This window comes from Leptodactylus fuscus, chromosome 2 (assembly GCF_031893055.1).
Source record: "Leptodactylus fuscus isolate aLepFus1 chromosome 2, aLepFus1.hap2, whole genome shotgun sequence".
In the NCBI taxonomy this organism is placed as follows: Eukaryota; Metazoa; Chordata; class Amphibia; order Anura; family Leptodactylidae; genus Leptodactylus; species Leptodactylus fuscus.
In genome coordinates this window covers 252,340,769-252,359,090 of record NC_134266.1, presented here as the reverse complement: position 1 = coordinate 252,359,090, position 18,322 = coordinate 252,340,769, and the positions used below count along the sequence as shown (strand labels likewise).

Sequence of the window (18,322 nt, the reverse complement as noted above, 5' to 3'; positions counted from 1 at the left end):
AGGATAAGTGCACACCATGGAAAATGAAGAGGAATTCCTCTTCATTTTCCTGCACTGTATCTGTCTGTGGGCTACCCACAAATTCCTTTGTGGCTTTACACTACCGAATGGCCCCAGATGTATGCGCCTTTGACCCTGCTTCAAACACTGGAGAAGAGGCTAAATCTGTCACATGGTTTTATGGCATTTTACAGAAATCACTGACTTGAGACCCTGAGAACTGATTAAAAACCTGGAATTGTTTACATTTGAACCTACTCTGAAAATAAGCAATATATTGCCTGAAATCAGCTCTACAGATAGAGCGGGACCTGAACGCTGATGTTATTCAGCCCCATTGTTTTAGAATTTAGAGGGGCTTTTTAGCTACCGGGTTCACAAAACGACAATGACCCTTCGACGTGGCTCGGCGCTACTTAGTATATTTTACCGTGGCTTTGTAGGTCAAGTTAGCTTGCATTTGGAGAGAAGCCCACGCTGGTCATCAGAAAACAGATGTGTGTAATGTAAAGGTGTTTTGGTTTTAACCTCAGCGTTACATTTTTTCTATTAATATAACTTTTTACTCACGAGCGGCCTGCTTCAAATCAATGGACATAACCTTCCAGATCACAACAGTGGCGTGGTAGATGACATGCTTAGTCTAAAATCTAGGATACCTTTCCGTTCATCCTCATACACATGGGTTGCATTAGAGGATCGCCGTTAGAAACGCTCTGCGCTCAAACCTATCACGTTGCAAGGAACATGTGTTTTCGCTAAAAGTATTAAATCAGAGTATGTGGGCACAAATTAGGCATATTTGACAAATGCGGACATTAAATATGTGAGCTCATACAAACCAATAGATCACTTGTGTGCAAAATTGGGAAAAATGCAATTATATTCTATTGCAAAGCTAAATGATGTGATGCTTGAAATTCACCAGGAAAACGCAGGGGTCACATAAAATACAGATAGACGGTGCGTGGGTCATACGGTTTCATTCGTAGCCTACAGCAAGTGATCCTTCTACTCCAATAAGCTGTAGATAAAGAAGTGACAGGCGCTTACACAAGAGAGGTCAGTATCAGACATCAATATAGCCAGTGCGGGGAATTTACTAAGCCATCTACGCCTGTTTTCTGGTGTAAGGCTGACGCACCATACTGTGGAAACGCAGTTGCAGATTTTGCTGCGGTTTTTGAGCCAAAGCCAAGAATGGTTACAAAAGGAACAGGAAATCTACAGGATGTCTGGAAAGTAAGTACACAAAATGAAAGGGTGGTCTTTATCCGGTATACAAAGCGTTTTTTATTAATGAACATGTGACCAGAAATGCACCGTGGCGGCGCTGCAGATAGATCGACACAGTGCATTTCTGTAGGATGATTTGCCAGTGCTGCTCGAAGACGTGCCTTTGAACATGATTTTTGGCAGCATTTGTGACATTAATATTGTATTACTACATTGTAATATACTTCATATTTAATAACATTTTGGCTCCTTTCTGTGAAATCCCGTACGGAAATACACTTTGATGTATTGCTACCTGAAATCTGTTCAAAGCTTATACATGGTGAACAGGTAGACAGGTTCATGTATAGCGCAGGGAAACGGAGGATGGATGGTGGGAGGTCAATTCAAACATATATCTCTATATATTTTACAATGTAGAACTGTGATTTGGGAGTCACATGAAAGAATAGAGTCTCTGCTTTCATATGGCACCAAGATCACAGTTGTAGCCATTACATTTTCAGAGGAATCACCATTAGAAAACAGTCAGGACTGGGAGGAACTACATAAATGAGCGATTTTTGTCTTCAACTGGTTCATTTGTTATTACTCACAGAACGGTGATCTTGGTGCCATATGAGAGCCGAGATCCACATCACTGTTCTGTGTGTACAATTCCCGAGACATGCCTGATGTGTGTGGCCCCCACTTCCCTGCACTATTCAGGAGCCTGATGAACTGTGCAGAGCAAGCAGCAATATATAGATTTCAGTTAGCAATAGAGAAACCGGGCAATGTGGATTTCAGTGCAGGAGTTCATAAAAAGGAGCCCAAATCTGCCAATAATGTATATTAAAATATGTATTATTTAAGACATAAATGCTGCCCCAAAAACCACAAGTTGTTCGAATGTTAGTTACCCTTTAACCCTGAGTGGTATGGTTCCTCTGTTAAATTTTACAGCTAGTTGTTACTATTCCCCTCATGATAAGCAAATGCCCCTACATAGGCTGTCTGTGTCAGCATGGATTGGACAATATCAGAGTGTGTAGGGCTACATCCCAATGGGTCACAACTAGAGATGAGCGAGTACTGTTCGGATCAGCCGATCCGAACAGCACGCTCGCATAGAAATGAATGGACGTAGCCGGCACGCGGGGGGTATGCGGCCGGCCGACGTCAAAGCGGAAGTACCAGGTGCATCCATTCATTTCTATGGAGCGTGCTGTTCGGATCGGCTGATCCGAACAGTACTCGCTCATCTCTAGTCACAACCATTTATTCATTTCCAGGAGGCACAACAGAGGGATAATTCAATGTCATAAGACTATTTTCGTAAACAATTAAGTCGTAAAAGCGGGCGGTCCTTTTTGATAACTACTCTAAAAATAATGCTATGAAATGGTGAAACAGTAAAAAACCCCACTGCTGTGCAGAAGGGGTCGGAGGACTATAAAGCGCTCTGAACGCTCCCATTAGCCGCTCTCCTCTAATACGCTCACTGATGACTTGGCACAGGCAGTTTAATACAGATCCTTTTCATTTCACGCTCCAGTCCAACACATAAGAATCCCCAAAAGCTGCGATTAATTTGCATTGCTACATAAAACCTTTAATCAGGGTGTTTTAGGATTCATATATGCTCTCTGCTTCCCGGATCGACTCTCTTATTGTTTACAGTACAGCCGAGCTGGTAAGATTTGGCCGGTCCAGCATGTCTACAGCAGTATCACAAACACAATCAGAGAGGAGAGGAACGCCGCTGATTAGTGCCTGCGAGGCCTCCATTATCAGCCTCACATCACAGGGGAGAAAATGCTACAAAATTCAGCTCCAAGTCCAAAAACCTTCTTAGTGACTTAATGAAATCCAGTGCATCGCCATGAACATGTGTCCAATGTCTGCGGACAGAAAATGCTAGTAGTGCACGTGTTTCAGCGTTGCCTGATCAGCCTGCAAAAATATTAAATAATTAAACAGACTAAGCTTTACAATATGCATTATACTTCAGAGCTGCATTCATGGTTCTACTGTTGGTAATAGACAGCACTGACAGCTTAAAGGGAGTCTATCACTTCCACCAGCTACCTTAAACCACTCCCATAGTGCTGTAGATCCTATTAGCCGAATAAAAACCATACCTTTCTTAAGTTTCACAGCTCTGGGGATGCAGCGAAAAAGCACTTTTAGGGCCCCTTCACATGGAGGATACACTGGCTGATTCCGAACGTGTAAACGTTCCGAATCAGTGGTGTTTAAAACAGATCCCATTGCTTTCTATGGGAGCCGGCATACGTGCGCTCCCCATAGAAATGAATGGAAAAAAGCAGTCCATTCATTTCTATGGGGAGCGCACGTATGCCGGCTCCCATAGAAAGCAATGGAATGTTTTAAACGCCGCTGATTCGGTACGGAATCAGCCAGCGTATACTCCGTGTGAAGAGGCCCTTATTCTTTATTCAAATGAGGATCTTTGAAAAAGGGGAGTTTCCTTCTATCACTGAGCACTGCTGTATCATCACTAAACACGCCCATCCTGCATTCAGCTCCTCCTCAACTGACACTGGAAGGATCAACTCACACTGCCCAGGGGGAAGAGCGGAATGCAGGATGGCCATGTACAGTGATGATGCATCTGTGCTCAGTAATAGAAGAAACTCCCCCTGTGCTCAAAGATCCTCATTTGAATAAAGAATTTCCTCTGCATCCCTGGGGCTCTGAAACATACGTAAGGTAATTCTGTTCGGTATGCTGCTAACAGCATCTACAGCACTATGGGAGTGGTTTAAAGTAGCTGGGGGAAGTAATAGACTCCTTTTAAAGGGAATCTACCACCTTTCCTCAAATATAATGATATGTCCCTATCCTGTTACAGAGCACATTACAGTGATAAACACTATACCTTTTTTATGTGCATCATTTTTGTAGATCTGGAGAAAAACAACTTTGACGTCTTAGGTGGTTGCTGCATTGGGGCGGGCCTTCAGCTCCATGGAGCACTACTTTTTGACACTGATGCCTACCATTTCCTACATGTGTCACCCAATGCAGTGGGAGTAGATCCTCCCCAACACCAATCCTACTTGAAAAGCAGAGTAGAAGGCCCACCCCCAGTACACCAACTGACCCATCTAAATAAGACTTCAAAGTTGTTTTTCTCTAAATTTACAAAAGTGACATAAATAACAGAGGTATGTTGTTTATCACTTGTGGGGAAGGTAGCTTAGTAGCAGCAATGGTGCGGACCCAAGCAGTCAGAGACAGGGACACAATGTCTGGTGCAAACAGGTTTATTTGGAAAAAAAAATAAATGAATATACCTTCACATCAGGCACAGAATAAGCAAAATAAAATACAGGATTATCTTCAGGCAAAACGGCGAATAAAACCCTGCTCGTCCGACCGCTAACTAAACAGTAAAAATCTAACTATACGTGTGGCTTACTACCAACCACATGAACAAAAAGTAGCACAATACAGTCTCACCAGACTCAGTGTGTCAGGACAGACCCAGGCACCTCCTCTCCCTCCCAGGATCTGCCCTGAAGTGCAGGCTCTGCAGCCTTTTATGGCCCAGTAACAAGCCTCAGGACCCACATCTGGGACTGAGGCCTATTCAAGACCCGCCCTGGATCACACATAAGTCAGAAACATGGGGCTGATATACCGGGACTCCAATACTCTGCCTGTCACCTTCTCACACATTGTAAAGTGCTCTGTAGTGTAGTGGCTGTAGTTCACTATGGTTAGGGGAGGTGGTAGGCTACCTTTAAAGATGTCCACCCGTAAAAAAATTGTCCCCTTTCTTTTAAATTGAACCTGTATGTGGCATGTTTCTAAACGTACAGTTTTATTGTAAAGTTACAGGCTCCCCTCTTTTGCATACAGTGGCCCAGATTTACTAATAGTCCGACAGTGTACATTTAGACAGGCAGTCTAAAAATGTGCCAGATTTATCACAGTGACTGATGCTGGATGATAAATCTGGCGTATCTTTACACTGTCTGGTCTAAGTTTATGTCACATTTTACTTGGCTTACATTAAGTCAGAAGTTTACATCCCAATCTTAGTGTAATGTAGGTGCACTGTGGCACATTTTCAGCCACTCCCGATTTTTCTGAGAATCCACAACTACACGTCTGGCAAGTCGAAAAATTTTCATCAATGCTAGCTACGCCATGTTTGTTCCAGTATCTAGACTGAACCACAATAGTAAAACTGGGCCAGAGTCATCTGTATGGACAGGAGGTCAAACGATCAAAGCAGGTCCATGGGAGTCATATTGAGGATCTTATTGACCTGGACTGTGAATCTGACCTTTGGAGCCCCTCATTCTCAGGATTATGGGGGTCTTAGCAGTCAGCCCCCCACAGATAGAGGATTAAAACTTTTCCTGGCATTCTCACTTTCATAATTGAAATCTATGCCAGTCATGGACTTCATTGCACTACTCACAGGCTTCATATACTGTGATTCCCACTACTATCCTGTATCCACAGGACAAGGAGACACACTATGAGATTGCAGGGCACCGGACCAATGGAAACACAGCGGCTAAGTGGTTAGCATCATAGACCTATGGAGTCCTTGGTTCTTATGCCACCAAGGACAACATCTGCAAGGAATCTGCATGTTCTCCTTGCATTTGCTTCCTCCCCAGCCAAGTCCAGTTGCGATCAATCACTGGCCTCAACAGTTACAAGTAGGGAACCGGTGACATATTAGAGGTGATATGGTCACAATGGTCACCTGTGCCTCTTCCTTTCTGGCCTTGGCTGGACCAGGCACTGGAGAAAATGGGGGATGAACTGATCGAGCAGAGCACTAGGGGTTGTTCAGTATCATTTTTTTTTTTTTTAAACACCACCCCTGGCCTGGGCTGTGGAGTCGGATTTGCGGAAACTGCGTCAGGAACAATTCTAAGTGGGGGAAAAAAAAAAAAAAAAAAAAGTTACAGACTCAGTTATCAAAATAAAATGATTATTTTTAGTTATACTACACAATTATCGATCTTATAGAATAATTAGATGTATAGATTCTTACATATTAGGAATCAATGATTAGTTTTGGAATGAGCATCTTTACGGCTTCTGTCTGACCATGGCTATTTATAAAGGAGTCAGAATTGGAGCAGAAACGTATAAATATACTAGAGTCGGAGCGGGAGCTGGTGGTTTGGCCTACCGACTCCTAAGACAAGCCCCGGCCCCGTGTATGGCATTTATCCTGGACAACCCCTTTAATAGGATATATAAGAAAAGGGTTTCCAAGCTGGACAACCCCTTTATTCCTCTACTCATCCAGCCTGAGCACACAGCTATATTCTTCACGTCTTCCACCCTGATGACTTAAGACTTCGCGCTTCTGAAGACTGGTACATGATGCCGATATCCCTTTACATCCCGACAGTCTCCAATGCTGCTGCCACAGACACATCCCGTTCCTATGAAAGCTTGCACTCCATATTGTGATGTGTCTCTTTAATGCGTATTTAATGGATCCCAGCGCCATATTTAAATACCACAGCTGTTGTGAGCTCAAAATTCACAAGTCACTAATTTATCCCTCAGCGGCCGGGGGCGCACCTACTGCAATTATTTCACAACTATGTCATCAGCATCTGCCGTAAGAATAGTACAAGTCAGCAGCCCAACATAACACGCTCTGCCCTCACTAAAGATGGCCACCAAATCAAACCACACGGGAAAGTACGCCGGCTAGAATTCCTGCTGAGTCAGCATCTTTATCATGACACATCGATTCTGTACACAGCAATTACAAATACAGCAAAAGTTTCATTAGAACAGTCTCTATCAGTCAGAATGATGGACGTGTGCTGACGGCAGGAAATCCGGAGAGAGGACCCACTTAGAATCCCCCTAAGGCTCTTTAACTCTTTAAGGATCTGTTACCTTTCCTGACAAGTCTGTTCTATAAAATACTTACCGTATTTTCCGGACTATAAGGCGCACATAAAATACTTCGATTTCCTCAGAAATCGAAAGTGCGCCTTATAGTCCGGTGCGCCTTATATAAGGCTTGAAGCGGCGGCACGCGAGGAGTTAAGCGGCGGCCGCCGGCAAAGTCTGCATGCCGCTTCCATACATTGCAATGGGAGCGCGCTATTCAAATAGTATTCGTTCATCTCTAACTATTTGAATAGCGCGCTCTCATTGTAATGTATGGAAGCGGCATGCAGACTTTGCCGGCGGCCGCTGCTTAAAGAGATTCTACTAGAGATGAGCGAGTACTGTTCAGATCAGCCGATCCGAACAGTACTCGCTCAACTCTAGATTCTACCATTAAAAGAACCTCTTCCCCCTAACCACGTCGGAATAGCCTTAAAAGACTATTCGTCTCTTACCTTTCCCATAGCCAGCGCCGCCTTCTCCCTGAGCTGTGTTCGCGCCTTCCGTGTCGTCTTCTTTGGGCCTCATGGATGACGCATGCGCAGTCGGCTCTGGCTGCGAGAGCCTGTTAGAGCCGACTGCGCATGCGTCATCCATGAGGCCCAAAGAAGACAGAGACGGAGCTGCGGAAGAAGGCGGCGCTGGCTATGGTAAAAAGGTAAGGAGATTATTCCGAAGTGATCAAGAAGGAAGTTCTTTAACTCCTCGTGTGCCGAGCGCTTCCATTCATTTCAATGGAAGCGTACCATTGAAATGAATAGAAGCGGCTGGCACGCGGGGGGTTAAGCGGCCGCCGGCAAAGTCTGCCGCTTTCAATCATATAAGGCGCACCGGACAGCGCTGCGCCTTGTAGTCCGGTGCGCCTTATATATGGACCTAGGCAGGACTATAAGGCGCTCATGGGTAATGCGCCTTATAGTCCGGTGCGCCTTATAGTCCGCAAAATACGGTATATTCACCTTGATATAATTCTGGAGCATCCTTTCTCTTGAAGGGAATCTGTCAGCAGAAGCCAGCATAGCAACCCAGCCCTGCAGATAGATAGGTTAGGGTCATCTGAACCAAATGGAGTTTCGCCCTTGTGAATCTCTGCCACTTTTTGTCATATGTAAATCTCTTTGGAGCAATAATAGCTCATTTGCATATTGACAATATCAGTGATATCTCAGCCACTGACTCACAACGGGAGAACAATGGTTGATTCCGGTGAGCACTCAAAAAAAGAAAAAGACATGGCCCGCATCTCCCAACATTATAAATTGATCTAGTGCTTCTCAGCAAATTCTACAATACTGAACATGAGGTTCTTAGTATATATATATTGATCAAGGTGCATAAGCCCACTAGCCACTTCACGGCGACCTCTTTATAGTGGGTCCCTACTCTACTGGGAGCGGCGCTGCACATCGACCGCCACAACCGTAACACAGCACCCGCAGAGCAAGCGACACAGTGGTCCAGCAACACCCCTGCCACCAGACCAAGCCCCCAGGCTCTGGGCCGCAACGCCCCATGGGCACAGGTGAGTCTATGTAACTGCGGAGTTGGTTGGACCTGCGGGGCACTGGTCTGCCACTGGACAGACTGCCTTTAACTCAGTCTCCTCTATTATTCATCATGAAAGATTATGAACAAATTGACAACTGGGCGCTACCATTCTACATGTTGAGAAGTGTTCGGGGGGACGTTCTTACACAGTGGCCTAACTGCAAGTACTGAATTTTTTCACATGTTCCAAAGAGGAATAATACAGTAGAAAGAAAAAAAAAAAAAAAAAACAACAACAATTTTTGCAATAGATAATAAATACAATAATTTTCTATTAAAAAAAAAAAAAAACACATGTCGAAGGATATAACAGATCCTTTATAATTGGAAAACCCATAGAAGCCAGCCAGAGGTCATGTAAAAAAAATAAAATAAAAAATATATATTTATATTAATATTCATCTCTCTCAGGTCCTCAAGCTACACCAGATGCACATTAGTGGCCTCAGTGGTCCCGCTCGGTGTATATAGTTAATAGTCGCCTTTGGCCCTTATGGCTGTAGATACACAGACCAAAGTAGTGAGGATAAATCCTTTATTGGTATAAATTACAGCACCGAACCAGAGTCTTCATCGTCTATCTGAAGCGGAGGAGAACTTACAGGTAAGTGCTTTGCTATTTTATCAGGTCTGGCTTTGCCCAAATTCTCTAGGATTTTAGACAACCCTTTACTGTATAGAAGAAACCGCAAGACTACATAAGTCATCTGCGGACAGGAGCAGAAACCTCCGGTAGCATCACAAAGTATCACATAGGTAAAATACTTCCCCCTCTGGTAACAAGGGAAATCTAAAAATAACCCCGGTGCGCGCTGTACGTTACGACAGCGAGCTGAAATAAACAGCGAGCACAAGTTCTCCGACTGACAGGAGACCCTCATTAAAGTGACCCAGCTGTACATGTACTGACAGACGGGAGGCACAACACCGCGCGGAGGACTGAGCGCCAGGCCAAAGACATGACACATAGACGCATCCAATGTTTACATCTCCAGGAATGAAATACGCTGGCGTTTAAGGGGGTCAGAGAAGCGGCATGAAGAGATTGCAATACATGCAGAAATTTTTTTTTATATATTTTTTATTTATTTATTTTTATTATGGGTTAAAGGGAACCAGGAATGTATATCTGATACAGAGCTATAGTTTGGTGCCCACAATACTAACATTACCTGTGCCCAGGGTTTATAACTATAAACCAGTTCCTGTCCGGAGGAATACACCTTGTCTTTACTATACATGCGCCAGACATTAGGCGCATGCGCAGTGAAGCTGAGATGTGCTGCCTCACTGAACAATTATGAAAGAGCTGAGAGCAGCCTTGGACACATACTGTATATTATAGAGAAATTTGGGACACTATACTATCAGTCTATAAGGACCTACTAGTGGTTCAGTGTCCAAAATGTACATGATATCCGGTTTCTTACCTGGTATTTTTTTTCCTCAGTGGGGGTGAGGACTGATTCTGACACATCAAGGTAGGACTGTCATCAGTGACTCCAGCTTAGCTATTGTCTAAACTGGAGTCTACTGGATATTTAAGGTAGTCTGAAATCCACCTCCAATCTGACGAGACCCTCAGGCAGCTGTTCTGTCCCTATCCAATGCGCTATATAATAGTTTTATTATACACTAGCCTCTGTCCGCGACTTCATCTGCGGGTTGTTGGCGTCGATGATCCACCTATATTCAGCAAATTGCTGCTGTCGATGGTTCGCCTACTCCGGCGTTTCGGCAGCTCTCAAGCTGGCCTGCGGCTCAACCTGTTCTTCGCACCGTGCCTGTGATTGTTCCGGTATCTCAGCAGCTCGCTGGGATGCCATATAATGAGTGAATTGTTCGCATTGATGATCCGCCCACGCCGGCGTTCTAACTGCTCTAAGAGCCACTTGGCGCCTAGCTTGCTCAATCCTTCTGAGCTCCGCTTGAGGAGAACTCTATGACTTCTGGCTACCTTCATTGCTCTTGTTGTTTACATTGAGAGATAATTTAATATAGTACATGAACATAAATTCATAACAGTAGTGAAGCCATGTCATTTACCGGGATAAAAAGTAGGCTACATTTCAATCCAGGTTACAAACTATTTGCCAAATTTCATCCAAATCCGTTCAGCCATTTTTGTGCGAAAGAGTAACAAACATCCAAACACAGAAACATTCTCATTTATAATATTAGTAGGACAAGAATACTTTTTTATTCCTGTCCCCAGTTTTGCCGCAGGCTCACATGGGCGAGTCAATGGAAGCATTATAATACAACATGGGTTGCAGGCCAACTATGCATGAAGCCATAAAGGGGTTGTTCTGACCGAAATCAAGTTTTCATATTGATGACTTATTCACATAGCGCGACACCCTGACCCTGCACAGTTCAGTAGTTTTAGCAGCCTCTGGGTGCTGGAAGCTGCATATAGATGTGGGGCCATTCTTATTCCAGTAATATGAGCGTGGCTGCAGTTCACTGGGACCACAACTATGCAGAGGACGGGGCTGCTGTGCCGCTCCTATTACATGAATATGTCTGTCCACAACAGCTTCGGGCACCCAGGGGCTGCTAGAACAGATGATCTGCGCGGGGTCCAGGAGTCGGCCACCCACAGATCACATACTAATGGCCCTTCCTGTGGATAAACCATCCATATGAAAAGTCAATTTAGGTCCAGGTAAGACATAAATGTATCCTAAAGATAATAAACCAAAATCCTAGAACTAGGAATTGAAAATTCTGACAGTAAAGGACAAAAAAAGAAGAGAAAAGGCAACAAATGAGGTAAAATCGTGTCGCTATATATTTATTCTGTGCCCATAAAAGATCCATATGAAACAAACTTCCAAAATCCCTAAACTGCGGCATCTCATGTATCAAACTGAAGTATAAAAACAGGAAAGATTGAGCCCGGCGCTTTATTAAGCTGGTAGCGGAGGGATTACAGCAGCAGCTGCTCCTTCTATGTTTATGACGCGGCAGGTTTGATCCTTGGAAGCGACACTTAGAAATATCCATGAAACGAGCTCGATAATAAACACGATGGACCAGCTGAAGAGGGAAGGGAAGGATCAGGTTTGGGGGAGGGAGAGTAATGCTGCTGCCGCCGCCCCATGAAGACAGACACATATACAGAAATATCTATATACATTAATGGCCGGCTCGGAGACGTCCCATCTCTGATTCAGTACCAAAAATAAGAAGTAATGCTATACGGAAAAAAAATGTGCATTGTATGTGCGATAGACGTGTTATTAACGGGTAGTACACGGACCCATTATAATTTAAGGAGCCCACACACGGGATCATGTACTATCACGCGTACAGAGCTAATCTCAGGACAGGTCCTATAACTGTCCATTCTACGGTCAGAACTCACTGAAGGATATGAATGGGTCCATGAAGGCACCAGGTCAACCTTATATATAAATAAATATCGACCTCCGTTTAGTGTCTACAGCTCCTGCACAGAGCTATGTGACTGCACGGTTACAGACAAGCACTCAGTTACACAGTACAATGGAGGAGATGGATGAAGTTTCTTTTCAACTAGAGGTACTGGAAAAAGAATGATAAATATATGAATACATGCTATCAATGAGGGAGGGGCTCCACAGACAACCCCTTTCACATAGGAAGCTCCCACCAGCCAGACATGCAACTAGAACATGTGAACTATTACACGGAGATGGCCTTTCAGTAGTCACTGCTTGTTATGCAGCAACTTCTCCCTCCTGGGTATGTTCACATGGCGGAAAGTAACATCCGCCTCAGATTCCTCTTCATTTTCTGACTCCCCCGTCTCCCCGCTGTGGAATACTTGCTGGGTTTCCAAAACTGAATAGGCTCAAATCTGCACAGTCTGAACTGGAGACCCGGGAAGATTGAGAAGGAGACATTTTTTGTTCAGCATCCTGCTCCAATGTCTGTCTTCTATTGTAAACAATATATACTCTATAGGACACTGCACGACCTCTGGCAAAAAGGACAAAATAAGGCAGGATAAGAAATATAGGCTCTGTTCACACTAATATCTTATCTTCCTGTTTTTAACCAAGTGAAATGGGTCCTAATGTGACTGGCCCAAGTGTGACCAGAGCCTTAAACTAAACAAGGCGCTTACAAGCAAAACCTGTATAGGCAAAATAATATAAGATCCAGCTCTGACTGTTGTACAGCGGTCCTATGTAGGAATTAACCGCACAATGTAAACTGATACTGTACATACCACTCAATATAATGAAGAATAACCAGTGTAGAACCATACAAGCCAATAAACCGTGCAGATGCCAACACAACAACCTGCAGGTGTCTAGTATCTGCACCATTACTATTAACACTACTATTGTCACAGATACTATAGGGGCCGTCCTTTGCCCTATGTTTTACTAAAGCTCATTAAAAGCTAAATTTTAAATACCTTTTCTTTTTTTCTTTTTTTTTTTTGGGGGGGGGCACTCTTATTGTGCATTTATTATTATGGTGGTAGACCCAGATCCATTGCAAATTGCTCTCAGTGGGGTACACTATATACTGCTTGCAATACTCATGGAGACCTTTGATCGGGTATGCTTCTCAGACAGGCAGTTCCACTTAAAGGGGTTGTCCCATCACAAGGATCCTATCTATATTGCTAGTTTATGTGGATTTAAGACTTTTCCTAAATGCATTGCTTTATCAAAACTGCTTTGTTTGGCCGTATAACCATCACACAGGATCTCAGTAGCCACAGCTAAAGCGAGGTTTGCCAATCATACAGACCAGGCCAGTTAGTGCTGCAGCTTCTCCAGTCATTCGCCACATGCACATATGACACTTCTGTACTCCACCTGCTTCACCTCTCATCACACACAAACAAGGTAGCCTCATATATCTCCTCTCACTCTGTCCATAGTGCAGCGCCACACTCAGTGACCAGGAACTCATGTGACTTGCAGGCCCACCATTGTAAGGATACGTTTTTATGCCCATACTGTTACTGCAAATTAAAATGATAACAACACAACATAACAGATAATCCAAACCAAGCCGACGGCTCTAGGACAGCTGAAGACCACTTCAGACATAAACAGTACTGGGCAAAGGTTTTAGGTAGGTGTGGAAAATACTGCAAAGAAAGAATGCTTTCACAAACACAAGTGTATACTGTGTATTTTAGCCAATTAAACGGATATTTCATCTCAAGCAATAGATTCTGAATCTATATACCATAGCTGAATCTAACGGATGTGTTTACCCAATACATTGCTTTATCTATCTTTCTGTTTCTCAGCTACATTTCTCCCTCTTTTTTTATAGCTGGTTCCCTACGTTACAGTCCTCCTCACAGGTTAGGATGATGACTCCAGGCCATCTATATTCTCTTCTATCACTGCACACTCTGCTTTCATTCTCTAATAAGGGCTAGATAAGTTTCTTTAGCAAGGTCTCTTATCTGTGCATGTAAATCCAGAGATAACTGCGCCTTTTACAGCAAGCGGGAGCTGAAAACCAGAAGTGGAGGGAAGAAGAGACAAGAGGACAGCAGAAATCCTGGGATGGGAGTAATGTAAATCCCATCAATATTTGGAGTGACCTTTGCACTTTGCTTTCCATCATTTCTTCTTGGGACATTTGCAGACAGTTTTTGAAGGAACTCTGCAGGAGTGTTGTTCTCGCCATCTTCTGTGGCTGTAGGCTTGCTCCAATCCTTCTGGCTGATGATGTAATTCCAGCCACACTGGATGTGGAGGGCTCTGTGGGGGTCACATCATCACTTCCAGGAGTCCTCCTCCAAAGGGTAAAGGTCACACCAAATATTGATGGGATTTAGATTCTTCTTTTCTTCATTCACTTCATTTTCTTAATTGACAAAAGTAAACTATTAGCACTTAAAAACATTATTATTCTCCAGCAATTTTCCAACATCTGACAAACTTTTGTACAGTGCCATATAAATACATATACTGTATATATATATATATTATATATATATATATATATATATATTGCAGCAAAGGATTTATTCCATAGCAATGTTTCGTTCCAGAAGTGCAGACCCTTTCTCACTCACTTGCACCCACTGCTGCTCTGTACAACTGTTTTTGTAGCAGGTTTATTCATCCCAACCACCCTCTAAAGCTGCATTCAAATGCCAATGATAAATGGCCGTACGCCATCCATTTTTACAATGGACGTCACACAGCAGCATTAAATCCATTGTCGCTGAATGGGGGCTATTTCCATCATGGGCAAAATATAGATCATGTCCTATTTTTGGCAGTTTCCACAGATCTTTCTATAGTCTCAAATTTAAGGCAGATCTGTGAAAATGGGATGCAAGACGACGACATTTTCAAGGCCACTTTGCACCTCGGTTGTCTGATAGCAGCCTTATATGTAGAGCGAGACATAACAGCAGGATCAGACTACACAGGGCTTGTTTGTTGTCTGTCACCATGGAGACGTACATATGTATACAATTGAACTTCTTCAATCAAGACCATTTGTAAAGCTGTTCCATTCTCTATACTACATAAGAATAGAATAAAGTTGTACATGCAGGTGCAGCTTTCTATCAGGTAGGGTTATATGAAACGCAGATACTTTATAATCACCGGTTATAAATATTACTGTTATTATTGAAGGGCTATCCCATGGTTACAACTTTTCTATTGGATATATAGAATCAGTCTGCAGGATAGGTGATACATATATGTCCAGGGGGAGCCGGCATACAATCACTATAGGGGTCCCTTGTCCCCGCAGCACACCGGTCAGGCCTCGGCTCCAGTCACACAGGACTGTTCTCAGGATTATTGGGGGGGGGGGGGCAGATTGGCCCCCACTGATCAAGTCCAACCACTCAATGAACGAGCCAATCATATGAAGGAATAGGTGCATGGTATGCTTGGACTTGTGGTTCCTCCACAGCTGCTGACACCTCTATACCCACAGACACGTCCACAAACATATCAGCCATGTCCTGTCACACCAGAGCACCCGCACCCCCGGCCCCCTCACCTGGGCGCACACCCGCAGCACTCCCGGGCTCTGGTATCCACTCTTCTTCATTAGCTGCACCCCAGAATACACGGCCCCAGCTCCGACAAGGGCCACTCCAGCCAGCCGAGTCACTCTCGGCGTTATCCGTATTCCAGGGCCCCCAAGGGCCACCAATTTACGAGCAAAACCAGGGAATCCCGTTCTCCAGGCCGCCATTTTCCCGGAAGTGTCAGCTGTCACTGGACGCTCGGCTCTCGCGAGAAGCAGTCACCTGGCGAGTGTGTGACGTCACAGCGGGTGGTCACGTGATGCTACCTGCGCGGTGTTGCCGCTCACCTGGCGGGATGGCATAGTGTGCAGACTGTGCGGCTTTACACTGAGGATGCGAGTGTGCACGGCGTGTGAAACCGCACCATTATGAATACGTGTACACACAGGAGAGCACTGCTGGAGTAACCGCAGCAGCAATGAGAATTCCTCTAAGAACTAAAACGCTTAGTGCTCATTCACACCTGGGTTGTATGGAGACATACATTAGTTGCCCTATACTGTACTATGTATTATATACAGAGGCTTACAAGGTTAACATATCAAATTCTATGAAAAGGAAAGTGACCTGATGTAATGCAAGTGATAATATGGCTCCTCAGTGGCTTATATCCTATACCGTGGCTTACAATTCATTGTCAAAGGTGCTAAGTGAGCCTTCACACAGAGAAAACGTGCATGTATTTTTGCAAAATACACGTGTAAAAATAAGCCTGTAAAATCTCATTGAAGTCAATGGGAGTCTTATTTTTACACATGAATTTTGCAAAAATACACGCGTGTTTACTCCATGTGAAGGCTCCCTAAGGGTAAATGCACAGGAAAGAGCTGCAAAATGGCCAAGTCAAATTTTCATGGCTGCCTTGCACCCCAGGAGCTCCCATTTCCACATATCCATCATACACCAGTGTAAAAGGCAAAAATAGGACGTGACCTATATTGTAAACTGTCATATTGTATATTGTCATGTAAACAGCCCCATTCACTGACAGTGCAATTAATGTGACGTCCATTGGCCAATCATCACATGGCCCACGGCCAGTTTTCACTGTCATCTGCATTAGTCTAAGTTCACATCTGGTATCCCGCAAAGATCCATGATAAATCACCGGGTGGAAAAATACCGCAAGCCTGAATTTTTTGTTCAGCGATTTCAGGTTAAGAAAATGGACATCTGATGAACCCTACTCCAACAGTGTGGACTGCAATAGAAAACCAGAAGAAAAATCCACCCATGATGAACCCTGTTATAGTCATTGGGTCCCTAAGACTTCCTTCATGTCTGCTATTTTTGCAACCTTTTTTTTTACAAGACTCCAACAGAGTAGAACAGAGTGCCCAGTACAGATGTGGACGTCGCCTGTCTTGTATACCGTGTTGTACTTGTTTGTAATATCATTATGAAGATCATTTTTCACACACTATTAGTAGAGACCCTTCTTTATAAAAGTAATATGATTAAATTGCCTTGTGACATTAACTGACCCCCAATATGAGATTTTAATAAAACCCCATAGAGTTAAAAATGTAATTGTGTTAGGCCTCGTTCACATCTGTGTTCGGGTCATTCCGTTCCCCTGTCCGCATGAAATATGTGGAGAGAAAAATCCTGCAAGTAGCACTTTTCTCTCCGCATTTTTCGTGCGAAAATCACACAGACCTCATTATAGTCTATGGGGTCTGCGGGTTTCCTTAGGTAACCACTTTTTTATGTGGATTAGGTTTCCGTTCAGGGGATCCCCAAGTGGACTCCCCGAACAGAGACCCATGCACAGATGTGAGGCGGGCCATACATGCATTTATGGCCGGCCTAAGCGACTTGTGTTGCCAGACTGTAATGGGGCGCCTCCAAGCTCACCCCCCGGATGGTCCAAGGTACGATGTGGGCACAGTGAAGGCATTTTATAATCAATTGGGGACACAGTAGGGGCTTATTTTTTAAATCAGGGTGGGAACTTTTTAGATTGGGGATTGCATGTTTTTTTAGGGGCCTGGTATGTGGAGCTATTATATTCTGCGGCATAATGTGTAATATGTAGCTTTTTCACAGACACATAATGGGGATGTGCAGTAAAAGTCAGTAGCAATGAGATCTGGTCAACGGTACTATGTAAAAAACAAAAAAAAGGGGAAGTTTAAAGCATAGGCTCACCTCAAAATCAATCTTCAGGGTGCACGGCTGAATGATCCCGGACTCCAGGGAAAGACGAAAGGTCAAGTAGTAGAAAAAGTATTCCAGTCCGCACTCCTGAGGTTTGCTTAAAAATTAACCTTTAATTATCCATATAAAAATGGGTAAATCCAATATAAAAAAATTGAACGTGACAGTGATAAACACAAAAAGTGCATTCAAAAACCCATGAATCGGCTGACGCGTTTCTGGGTATGCTTTACCCCTTAGTCATAGCCTAATACTGCACTGGTATCCTAGGTTTTAAATATCTTACACACTTGCAAAAAACACCTGAACTGAATACCTTCGTTATTACCTACCATCTCAATATCACATAGAACAACGTACAAATTGGACTGATAATCTATCAATAACTGATTACATTTAACATCTTAACAATTAAACTTTAAACAGTACATTATTATACCGCATACCTTTATAATATTACAC

The 18,322-nt window shown here is 43.7% G+C and overlaps 1 protein-coding gene across 1 annotated transcript in view; it reads right to left on the bottom strand.

Annotated features, from left to right (window-relative positions):
* The window catches only part of MICU2 (mitochondrial calcium uptake 2), a 197,180-nt gene extending 181,309 nt beyond the window's left edge, over window positions 1-15,871 (bottom strand). The window contains exon 1 of the mRNA XM_075266068.1: window positions 15,670-15,871. Within this exon, the coding sequence (XP_075122169.1) occupies window positions 15,670-15,867 (198 nt within the window). The 5' untranslated portion in view covers window positions 15,868-15,871. The remainder of the gene's footprint in view (window positions 1-15,669) is intronic.
* Between the last annotated feature and the right edge of the window lie 2,451 nt (window positions 15,872-18,322).